We start from the raw sequence: 13158 nt of genomic DNA on the forward strand, positions 1-13158 counted from the left end.
ATGTAAGTCAAAAGGGGGCAACTAAAGGTATAGATGAGGAGGGGTTTAGAAATATAAGAAATTATTTAGGGGTGGAAATCAACCTAAGCACAAATGGATATGCTATTGTGAAATATTTTAATTTGTATGCTAATTAAAAAATTGTTTAAAAGTTAAAAATGAATCACAGAAACATCATTGTGAAGCCTCTAGCAATTGGTGTTAATTAGTGTCATTTTATTAGAAAATTATAAATATACTAGTTAATTCTCAAATCTAATCCTTGAGTGTCATTATGAAGGTAGCAATCCACATTTATGCATTTTGTATTTAATTTTTTAGATAAATTTCTAGTCTTGATATTCATACTTCGAGTCATTAAAGAAGCAAAGTCTAACTCTAATGTTGTGATACAGAGAATTAATAATTCAAGATGTCTTATGAATTTCTGTAGTCTAACAAACCACTTGGAACCTAGTAAATATTTAATGAATGTTTGTTCTAAGTTATTTAATAAACTTACATAGTATGTTTTCTCTGTGGCAGACTAAATGTTAACTGATGAAAGTATCTGAAGGACTGAGATAGACTTTTTGACCTTAAGGAGAGTCATGGTCAAGTAAAATAAATATATTTAACATCCAAATTTCAATTTGCTATAATTAGCTAAACTATTTGTACCTAACCATCTAGAGATTACCTCTTGAAAAAAACTGGGCTACACTTACTTATGATTCATTTGGGCTTAATCGTTCATTGGTATGGGTTTCCATAAATTATCTAATGTTTGTTTGTTTGTTCTCTGTATTAAATCATCTATATTTTGGTCTCCTGCTTGGCTATGTGAATCATACATAACAATGCATTTTAACTTTGTTCAAATGGTATCTGTTTTCCAATTATACTTGATTCCTTTGGGCCTGTGGCAGTTATTAGCTACCCCTTAACAGCTTGTTTTATTATTTATAAGTTAGAACTCTTGTTATCCAAATATACTTTAAACATTGATTTAAGAGTCATTTTTTTCTCATTGAACTGCACAATGCTTCCTAAGTTGTATCTCATTACAACATGACTGATTGTCTTCCTTATTTTCCTGGAAACAAGATGCATATTAGATCAAATCTCAAATACTGACCTTCAGCATTTTCCATAGTAAAGAGTGATGATTGTAATACTGTACATCTTTACCATTCAAACATCTGCCTTTGAGATTTGTTTCATACTTTGTAACAAAGGTGATTGCTGAAAAGTGTATGTTGTATAGTTCTGAAATATATATAAATTATAACAACACAATGCTGTAATATCTGTGTGAAATTGGCTGAGTTAAATTGATTTAAGTATATTTCATATTAGCTCTAAAATTTCAGTGACTACTGCAAAACAAGAAACCCCATTTTCAGTATGAGAATGCAAATCATCTTGAATAGAAAACAAAATTAAAAATTAATATTAATAATATGAATAATGAATTACCAGTCCTGATAGAGAGTAATGCAATTAAACTTATTAAAGAAAAAGTTTCTAATGGGTAGGATATTTGGTAATTGCTTGAGGGTTTTAAAAATGAGTCAAAATATTTCTGCTATACTTTATTGGTATCAATAGATATGTCTCACTACATTGTAATCCTTGCTGTTCACTACATCACAATTCTTGCATGTAATTTTCTGGTACATTTCCCATGTTGTCTATTAGAATAAAAAATTCTGAAGTAAAATGATTAGCATAGGAGATATTCAGATAGATTTGTAACAATAATGGATAAATTAGGTGAATTTTAAAATCTGTGGTAATAACAGAAATATCTGCTCCTCGAACTGAATGTAGATGGGACTGCTTTCGACACAATTATTAAATATGTTAAAATAAAAGCCTATATTGATCTCATCTAGAGAACACTAAAATCTGGATCATTCACCTAAATATATTTCAAAAGAATTGTGTTTAAATAGAAAAAAAGTTATAAAATATGTCATTATATTTTTACACACTATTTAAGTTATTAGAAAGCTCCATACAACATTTTCATATTTCAATTATGTATTCTACTTTGATTGGGTTTTAACAATTCTTCATCATTCATATTTTTTTCTGTTAGAAGCATACTACTGCCTTGAGGCATACTTGCTAATACTTTAATAGCAAAGCACTTGTCATTAAAACTTACTGGAATACTTTCTATTACCTTTTTAGCATGTTTTGCTCACCTAAACTCTCAAAGGAGAACAAATAATATCTTCTTTATATTCTACATGCTTTTGCTTAAAACAGTTTTCTCAAATTGCTTAACTGTATATTAGAGGTCTCTACAGATAGAAATCAATATCATGACCATACCATCCTAAAATTGTTCCATTTTTTTCATTGCCATGTTTTCACTGCCTTTGTTTAATTTAAATATGTGAAAAATAATTACAAGTAGCTATGATGATTTTATTAAGGATTTATCAATTTGTGACCATACAGCAAAAGAGATGAGAGAAAAAATTCCAAATCTGGAAAAGCCTACCTACGATTTAAATATCTCTGTTGGAGATGTATGACTTGAAATATTTGAGAAAATTGTTGTGAACATAGGCAAAGCACTCTCATCAATTGACTTAATTTTTTTCTTACATGAGAAATATAATGGAGACACTGACAATTGAAAATTGTGAAAACTTTGTCAAAACGTCACTGAACGCCTTTATGAATATAAATTAACCTATATTTATTTCCTCAAGTCAATGGCAAAGAAACACATGTGAAGTAGAGCAATCTATTATTTGGGAATTTGTAATCCACTGTAATATATATATATATATATATATATATATATATATATATATATTCAATATTCAAATCTTAAATGATCTTTTAATAAAAATCTCAGAGCCAGAAATCAGGGTGAAAGCTGAAATATCAGAGAAGCAGAACAGCCAGCCACTAGGTCTCCCCTCTATGAAATCCTCAGCCTAAAGAGAGTGAGTTCTTCTTTCCTCACACCTTACATACCTTTCTCTGCCCTGCCATGTTACTTCCTGGGATTAAAGGTATATGTGCTTCCCAAGCAAAGGCACTAGATCTCAAGTGTTCTGATTAGGTGTATTTGCCACCACTGACTGACCTCTATGTCTAATCTAGTAATTAGCTCTGTCCTTTGATCCTCAGGCAAGTTTATTAGGGTACACAATATGTTAACACACACACACACACACACACACACACACACACATATATATATATATTTATATCACATATATACATATATTATTAAGCCATTGGTGACAATATCATTTGCCTTATTTTGCATTTTACTCATTTTATATGTGAAACTGAATTACTCTGTTAACCAGGTTAACCTGGAGCTCACTATACCCTAGGATAGCTTTCAAGTTAGTGTAATCCTGCTTCAGCCTAACCCAAGTAGTGGCATTTTAGATGTGATTCACCAGGCCTATCTTATACTTTACACTATTAATAACATTTTATTTTCTTCCTAAATATCTTATAGTATGAAATAAGCTTTCATTATATCCACTTATTTCAATGTACTGGATTTTTACATATTTTATATAGTGTAAGTTAATGAGTCCCCACCCTACCAAAAAACTACAGGTAACTAGGGAATGCTGAGAGCAGGGAAGAATGTCTTCTACATATTGATTTATTTTTCTATGTGACTGAGTAAAATTGTAAATAGATTAAAGAAGTAAACATAAGACATCAAATTTCAATGCCACATTTCTATAGAAGTTAGTCAAATTTAAAATTTTATCTTCCCCAATTTTCAGCTCTTTGAATGTGCAATTATATCACATCAGGTAATTCTACTCATAGGCTAGAGATTGGAAAACAGAATGACCAAGAGTCTCATATACAACATATCCTGTTACTTAAAGGAACAGCTATGATCCTGATGTGATTACATGTACCTGTAAAATATAAAATGTAAGACTGATGTGGGAAGTTCATAAATTCAATCCAAACCTTGGTTACAGAGTAAACTCAAAACAAGCATAGGTTGCATAGGGAAAACATGCCTCAAAATGGTTAAAAAAATACTAGAAAAAAAAACCAAATGTATCTGTACTTGTCTTATTTTTGTTACTATTGTTTAAAACTGACCCTAAGTTCAGAAGTACAAATTTTGTGTAGCAAAGTTGTTTTATTTATATAGCAACAATTAAGAAGAGAGCTATTGTTCAAAAGATTTCCTTAAAATGCCATATTTTTATGATCTTTTCTTAAATGTATACATTATAAAACAGAGAAGTGTATATTACTAAGGTTAATAAATTCACAGCAAACATGATTTCAAACATCCAAAGTTACTATCAATATTTTCTCCATTAACAAAATGAGTTTTGGTTAATTGAGGTTTGTGACTGACAGAATTAGAGGCCAATATTCATAAACACAATTTTATCCACAATTGTTGATAGCTATTTTTTCTTTGTTTCCATTTATTGTGTTCTAATGGGAGAACAGACAACATTGCACTATGAAAAGAAAAGAGCTATGCTATGTTGTAGTCACACTGCAACAGAAAAAAGGTGGAAAATGTTGTAACATGAATCTTAAAAGGTCTTATTAATAAAAACAAACCCAGAACCAGGTTATTGGAGTGAATGCTGAAGGATCAGAGAAACAGAACAAGCCACAACTATCCTCACCTCCACCAACTTCTCAGCCAATCCTGTTTCCATGAATCTTCAGACTCAAAGCTTCTGAGTCCTCAGCCAAAAGGATCTCAGGTGAACTGCTGCTAAAAGCCTAAAAGTTAACCAGGTCCTGGTTCCTGATCCTCACAACTAACATACCTTTCTGCTTCCTGCCATCACTTTCTGGGATTAAAGTCATGTGTCACCATGCCTGGCTATTTCCAGTGTGGCTTTGAACTCACAGAGATCCAGATGGTACTCTTCCTTCAGAATGCTAGGATTAAAGGCATGTGGGCCACCATTTTCTGGTCTCTATATCTAGTGGCTGTTCTGTTCTCTGACCTCAGATAAGTTTATTAGGGTGCACAATATATTGGGGAACACAATATCACCACAAAATGTCTTCTTTTTTTTCCACATATACAACCACAGAAGTCCAATGAAAATGTTGTCCTAGAGTGATGACATAAATTGGGAGTGGTGAAATACTGACTAGATGGACAGTGAAAACAGAAATATTATTTCATGGAGAAATGATATTTCACATTATTTAACAAGTAGTTTTTTTACTCCTGAATCTCAAGTTAGACATGTGAAAAAATATATACTTTCAACTGTGGCCTTTTGGAAGTTCTAAATTGCCACAATATTTTTTTGATGAAATGTCTGTGGAAATCAAGGAAGGCAACTGTCAACACTTCTAGATGAAATTTTTTTTAAATTCTGCTTACCTAAAATATTGTCCACAGCAAATCTGTATTAACAGAACTGTCTCTGCTAGGCTTTTATGACTTTCTAGATTTGTGCTATAGATGGGGAGATAGGGTAGTGAGAAGGTTTACTGAAATAAAATTGAGAGATTTTTTATTTATTTATTTATTTATTTATTTATTTATTTATTTATTTACTCATTCGTAGTGTAAGGGTCTATAGTGAGGACAATTTATAAAAAAAAACAATGAAAGTCCATACAAAGGTTCCTTACTTTCTTCTCTTCCATCTTTTACCTCTTGCTTTATCTTCTTTCTGGTTTTCAAAAGCATAATTTCAAACTTTAGTTCTCTATTTTAGTTCTTTTTTTCATTTCTTATGATGAGAAAATATATAACCTTATTGTGAAAAAATATTTTTAAATTTGTATAGCTACAGAATTAATTATAAAAATGAATAATGATTTTCATAATGAGGGGAATATACAAGATTGAGGAAAAATATTAGAAAAGGATGCCTGTTCTATGAATTGCTGTCATTGACAACAACATGATAAAATTTTAGGAATTTCCCTTTCTTAATAAACAAGTTACGATTCTGGGAAGCAGAAGGCTGAGGCGGAGAGACACTGCAGCCGCCGCCATGACCAGCAGCATGTAAAGACTCTGAGATCCGCCTGCCTCTTCAGCCCGAGTGCTGGGATCAGAGGATTGCGCCTCCACCGCCTGGCCATCTTCATCTTCATCTTCATCTTCATCTGTACTGCTGGAGTCGTCTGAGGAGCTGCTAGAGTCGTCGTCAGAGGTGATGGAGTCGTCGTCGGAGGTGATGGAGTCGTCGTCAGAGCTGCTAGAGTTGTCCGAGGAGCTGCTAGAGTCTTCCTCTTTTCCATCTTCCATCATATTCTGCCTGGATACTTGGGAGCCACCATCAGCGCCCTCAATAGTCTCCGAGGAATCTGTTCCAGGAGTCAGCAGCCCTTGCATTTCCCAGGCCTTTTTTGCTGCTCCTCTGCTGAAGCAGACTGCTGATCTGTCTGTCCAGACATGGCGAAGTTCTTTCCCTTACCATAGGTGGCCTTCGCCTCTCTGTAGGCGGCATACTCCTCAGATGACAATCCCTTGAGCCAGAGGTCCATGTCCACCCGGTATTGTTTCTGTAGCTCCTCGGCCTGGCTGTTATAGTGCTCTTTCTGGCTCTTCGGGACTCGGTGCCATCTTCTGCTAATCTCAACCCGGCGCTCCCTCAAGGGTAGATGGCACAGCTCCAGACTTGACCACATATCTTGGTGAAATTTTTCGTATCCATTCATAGGAGGTTTCTTGGGTTCTCCCTGAAATTTCATCACGGAGGGAGATGTTTTGGGAAGATCTGTTTTTGGAGAAGACTTCACGTTTTCCATATTTCTTTGTGATTTCTTAGGGACTTTGGTTTCCTGGCTCCTGAGCACCACAGATTTCTTATACTTATAATGCTCTACGTCAGGATGGCTTCTCTTGAATTTAGTCACTTTCTCCTCAAAGTCCCGCTTCTCCTTCTGGAAGTCCTGAATGTATTTCTCCTTGATCTCCCCTGGCAGCTGATTGTATTTCTCAGCCAGGAGTTTGGCCAGCTGCGAGTTGTTGTATTTAGGATAGCGCTGAGAGTACTTGGCCCGCTGCTCCTTGTAGAAGCGCAGATAGGCAGTCAGGGGTCTTTTGGGGAAGTCAGGGTGTTTCTTCCTTTTGGTCTGTTGTTTCATATGTTCACTGGCTTCTAGCACTAATTCTGACAGTGTGCGGAACTTCCTCAAAGTATGAGAAAGTTGCATCCACTTTTGTTTGCACATTTTGCCTGAAAAATGTTTAAAAGCCACTTTGCCCCAGTCTAGGTCTTCCTGGGTTTTTTTGGAATGATGTGGAGTCATCTGAGGGGATATTTTTCTTGATGCATTCCAGTAACTTCAGAATGTCTTCTTGGGACCATGGATAATCTTTATCAAGTGATGCCATCACTAGCCTAGGTTCTGTGCCCACTAATAATATCTCAGTTTTGCAAACACGTCAATAGTAGCTCAAACTGCTTAGACAAACACGTACAACTTTGTAGATAGTTTCTGAATTTCACAGTTAGAGTGAATCTGTAATTCTGAAGAGAAATAAAATGAATGTTAGACTTCCTTATTGGAATTTATAAACGAAAATCAGGTATCACTTGTAACATATTATTTATACCATTAATTTACTATTAACAATGCAAGGTGATAATTTCTCCTTTTGAAACAAAAGTTGTTTGCCTTATATATAACATAGCTATACCCTCTTAAGCCTCTTTTACCAAATATTAGCAGAGCTTGCCTGAAAAATGTGGTAATGAAGCTGGTCATGGTGGTGTACACCTTTATTCTCAGCACCAGGGAACAAATCTGTGTAAATTCAGGGGCAGTGTGGGGTACAGATCAAATTCAGGGACAATAAGTGTTATACAGTGATAATCAATCAATCAAACAAACAAACAAAAATAAATAAATAAATACAACTAAATGTGAATGATATAAATACCAGGCTGGGGAAACTTAGATGAGCGAAGAAGAAGAAGAACAAGAAGAAGAACACGAAGAAGAAGAACAAGAAGAAGAAGAACAAGAAGAAGAAGGAGGAGGAGAAGAAGGAGGAGGAGAAGGAGAAGGAGAAGAAGAAGAACGAGAACGAGAACAAGAAGAACAAGAACAAGATCAAAAAGAACAAGAACAAGAAGAACAAGAAAAACAATATGGTGGCAAGAGGACCCAGTGGGGATGGAATAAAATGCCAAAACAAAAAGACTAAATGACTAAGAAGAAAGAACTTTCACACTGAATCTGACTGCTGTCTGGATAGAGCCAAGCTGTTCATCATTTACATGCAAATGAGCTGAAAACAGGAGACAAGACACTGAACTCCCTAGACATCCAACTGTGGCATTTGACTGTGACTGTGTAATAAATGATGGATTTATATAGTCTCAAGGAGTCTGTGTCCGGGAGTAAGAGCTCTATGCTGCATCATCTTGCATAGGTTTCAAACAAGCATTTCATTACCACATTTGCAGTTTTATCTGGCTACTCTTTCTACAGACACAAGTATCTGGAACCTAGAACTCCAATATGGGGCAACAGCTCTGACGGTTGCTAGTCTCTCACCAATATTGTCCTTTCTAGTGTAATTTCTCTGGAATGTGGTTCAACAGATCACTCTGAATATTCTCCTATTTTTTCCAAAAATGTGCTCTGAACCTTACCTAAGCCAAATTGCATGTAATCTGCTGAGCCTTGAGTTGTTGTTTGTGTATATATAGTTTCAGGGGTAACACTCTGAGTTGCGGAACCAATAAGAGGGCTCATCCTTGGTAGAGGCCAATCCTCTCAAAGGAGAAATCTTGAGAGTAAACTTCTGAATACTTGAGAATAATATTGAGAATTATTTTTGAAAATAATAAATTAGAAATGATAAAAGACATCCCTCATTTAAAAACTCTCTGAGGGTTCTCCCACCGCCCCCGCAGCACGTCGCTGCAGTTCGTGTGGTGGCAGCCGAGGCGGTGTAACTCTGTGACGGGTTCGGCCTCGCATGTGCCTCCCACCCAGCGCCACCAGGATGCCCAAGAGGAAGGTTAGCGAGGACAGAGCGGCCGGCCAAGGCGGAGCCCAAGCAGCGCTCAGCGAGGCTGTCGGCCAAGCCCGCCCCTGCCAAGGTGGGCGCGAAGCTGAAGAAGGCCGTGGGAACAGATAAACCATCAGACAAAAAAGTGCAAACAAAAGGGAAGAGGGATTAAAGGCGTGTGCCACCACTCGGGAGGAAGAGGCAGGGGGATCTCTGTGAGTTCGAGGCCAGCCTGGGCTACCAAGTGAGCTCCAGGAAAGGCGCAAAGCTACACAGAGAAACCCTGTCTCGAAAAACCAAAAAAAAAAAAAGAAAAAAAGAAAGAAAGAAAGAAAAGAAAAAGAAAAAAAAAAAAAAAGACTGAGCCATACCTTCTGATGGAACCCACACAAAAGTACATGGAAGAAACTTCTGGTTTTTGCTGGCTTGTCTTCACTCATGTTGGGAATTTTGTCTATTTTGTTGCTCTGGCCAATATTAAATCCAGCTTCATCAGGATTCCCATATAGACTGAAGACAAGCAGCTTTCCAGGAATCCTGCAAGACTCCAAGGCCATATTTGGACTGAAGAGACATCCAGCCTCATGGACTGAACAACTACTGGATTCTCAGCCTTCTGTCTGTGAGACAGCCATTGTTGGGCTACTCAAACCACATCTTCAGTATATAATCTAATAGGTTTCCTGTTAATTGTACAGTCATTTTATCAGTTCTGTCCCTTTAGAGAACCCTGACTAATCCATGATTTCAAATATCACGAGGAAATTCACTCTTCCATAATTAGTACATACTAATTTTTTAAAAAAATCTATGTATTTAATTTTGTTGATGATAGATTATATATTTTGGAGCTTAGAATAATATCTTGCAACAGATTTGTTCTTTGTAAGGGTCAGAAAGCATGGATTGAATCAGCTGCTCCCCAGTTTGTTGGATTCCACCATGATCCTCTTACTCTTCCTTCCCTTAACCTGTCACCTACATTTCAAGGTCAAACTCAGAGTCTGTTATAAATTGATCATCTAATCATCAGAAAAGTAACTTTATGTATTTGCTGTTAGACAAGCCTGTTTGGTTCTGAGAAAAAAGACTTTTTCAAGTAAATAAATAGAAAGATAGGAAAATAAGTAAGTTAGTAAGTAAATAAATAAATAAGTAAAATCCGGGCAAAAAAAAAAAAAAAAAAAAAAAAAAAAACAAGTTACTGGGGCATAGCAAGTCCATTTTAAAGTTACATACACACAGCAAGGATAATGCTAAATTTCTCTACTCTAGAATAACATCTGTTAGTTGACTATAATTTCCAAAGTTTCAGTAATTATTATATATTTGGAATATATAGAGAAGTGTAGTGTTATATCTACTTTAAAACATATTTGAAAGTATTCATGTGAGTATATTTATTTTAAAATTTGTACTAGAATAGCTCCTTATTAAGCATTTGTCCATTTGAAAAAGCATTTGCTGATTTAGATATACAAAAGTAGTATTTAGTAATTATAATACAAATTTGCTTTTAGAACTGATTATCATTTATCAAGTTTTTTATCTGCAATTTCAGGAAAAACATGCCTCGGCAGGGAGGGATAAGGAGACAACATTGTCTTTTGATGGGGAAACTGAGTAAGACAATTACATGGGCTTTTATTAGTTTATTATTATTTTAGAAAATATAAGCACTTAAAAAAAGCAAAAAGCAAAAAAAAAAAATCTACCCAGCCTGAAGATGGAGATTGCTTTTAAAACTCATCCAAGAGTAGAAAGAAGGCTCACTGTGAAGCATATCTTTACTGTCAGTCTAAATTTTAATGTTCTCTCTTCCCAAAACCCATGTGTTAAGGTTTTGTTCTAGCAGTGGTGACATTTGGAGGTGCTAGAATATTTAAGTAGAACAAATTGGCAGGTATTTAATCCATTAATTAGTCCCATGCCTCAAAGGCCATGTGTGAATCTGATATCTTCCTTATTCTTTTCCTCACCTGGCCTTTTAGTAAATGCCTTAGCAGTCTCACATGCCACTTGTATACTGTGCTGTCCCATTGCAGGTCCAAGAGCAATAGGGGAGAGTGATCATCTTCTGGAACTCTTCAAAGTTGGAAGACCAATCAAACTTGTTGTCCTTATATGTTAATTATTCCATATATTTGTTCTACTGATAGAAAATTGATAAACCCAACTTCTCTTATTAGAAGGTAGCTCTAAAAATTCTATGAAAACATGGAGAAGTATAAAACATATGTGTGTTAAAATTACATTTGATTAATATTAGCAATATAAAACAACAAATATTGTGTTTAATGTGTTTTATCTATATTATAGACACAAATAATTATATTTTAGAATTGATAAAATAGTTGATCTTAATCAATGGGTGAATGTTTCTCATATTTTCTACAGAAAACTCAAATTTATTTCAAAAATAAAACTTAGGTAATATTTTATGAAAATATCAGTATATTTATGAATTAGAACTGACTGTAACTGATGGTTTTCATGATACTGTAATGCTTTACCTACACATTCTCCTTTGAATGATTCTACTTCACTTCTCCTTATGCAATTGTCTCAGAGAAATAATTTAAATTTCTTTCTTTTTCTATTTTTCGTGTTCCTGAAGATGAAATCCAGGGCCTCACACATGCTAGGAAAGGGCTATGCAACTGATTTACACCTCTGCTCAATTTCAATATGTATATGTAATGTCTGCTAAACCAGATTACTTGTGGGTCTCTGTTGGCTGACATAATTCAGGAGATCTCATAAAGTTTTGTATAAAACAGATTTCATTTGAAAATGTCACATAATAGAACAATGCCTTCCAGAAAAGAACAATAAATATGGAAAAAGGAGATATTTAAAAAAGATGACATCTTCTTAACTATTGCTGTACAAACTTACACTGGTAACACTGGTATCCTGCATTATTCTATCCCATTCTCTCAGCCTACACACACACACACACACACACACACACACAAACACACACACACACACACACACACACACACACACATTTTCAACTATTTGTTATAAGGGATAAAGAAAAATGTTGCTTTATTATTTATTGGTGTTTAAATAACTAAGTGGCAGAGCCAAGAGAACTGGAGAGACCAACATGAATAATTCAGTCTCTTCAATTTGTTGACCTTAATGAAATACAAAGTGATTTGAACTAAGAGTAATTAACAAGAGACAGCCTGACTAATAAAACCAAAAATGAGTCATATTTGTTTCATGAATCAATAACAGTTAGTGACTGAAGAACACAATAGAACTATCCCGAAAAACAGAGTGCCTTTTGTCAAGGCAGTTATCGTGCTGTACATGCATGCATCTGTTTGGGGGCATATGAATGTATCTTTTGAAAAATAGGAAAGAGAATGCTGGCTAAATGTACATGGATGTAATACTCAATTTGTTAAACTATCCAATACTATAATTACAGCCAATGCTTTCCTCTGCTGTGCCTGCTGCAGTAATTAACAAACAATTTTAAGGCATTAATAAAATTAAAATTTGAATTCCCATTAAGAATTACTGTATGTTTCCTTATAACATGCACATTATATCTCATGACTAAATGTTTTTGGGGAAGGAAAAGCTTTCTGTGTTTATAAAATGTTGAGCTGAGTAGAAAAAATAAAATACACCCCATACGGTTCTCAATATATTATTTGGGTCCTTCAAGGTCCTTAAAATATTAACAATAATCAAGGCTGTAATTTCCTATGTGCTTCTAGCAGCTACAATTGCAATAAAGGAGAGTCTTCAATATCAAATAAAATAGGGATAAAATGAATTAACATATATAAAACCCACACACACTCATACTCATGCACATATAAAATATAAATGCCTAAAATAATTCAGGGCCCAGACTTCATCAAAGAAGCTTACAGCAGTGGGCAGAGGTAACTGTGGAAACCACTATCTGGCCAAAGTACTGAAAACAAGCAGTGGTGAAGGGGTTGGCCATAAGTGGGACAGCTGTATAACTCATTGTAAGGCACAGGAAATAAAAAGGAAGAAATGGCAGAAAGAAATTCAGGACCAGAGAATAGGGTGAGGTGAAGAAAATACTTCTGGACATGACATAGACCATGTACTAACAAACATATTGAAACTGCTTATATGCATAAGACCTGCACAATATTGGGCTCATCAGTATTTCATTATAAATATAGGAGAGGTCTTGATAA

General features: G+C 35.0%; 2 protein-coding genes across 3 annotated transcripts in view; one reads left to right on the forward strand and one right to left on the reverse strand.

Annotated features, from left to right (window-relative positions):
• The window catches only part of Pcdh11x (protocadherin 11 X-linked), a 612116-nt gene that overhangs the window by 332031 nt on the left and 266927 nt on the right, over window positions 1-13158 (forward strand). The window lies entirely within an intron of this gene.
• On the reverse strand, window positions 4484-7330 carry LOC114680662 (upstream-binding factor 1-like protein 1). Its single transcript, XM_028853681.2, is given in 4 exon segments — window positions 4484-4504; window positions 6056-6324; window positions 6327-7227; window positions 7229-7330. Coding segments are annotated over 4 exon segments (1293 nt in total).

The sequence above is a fragment of the Peromyscus leucopus genome, chromosome X, assembly GCF_004664715.2.
Source record: "Peromyscus leucopus breed LL Stock chromosome X, UCI_PerLeu_2.1, whole genome shotgun sequence".
Taxonomy (NCBI): domain Eukaryota; kingdom Metazoa; phylum Chordata; class Mammalia; order Rodentia; family Cricetidae; genus Peromyscus; species Peromyscus leucopus.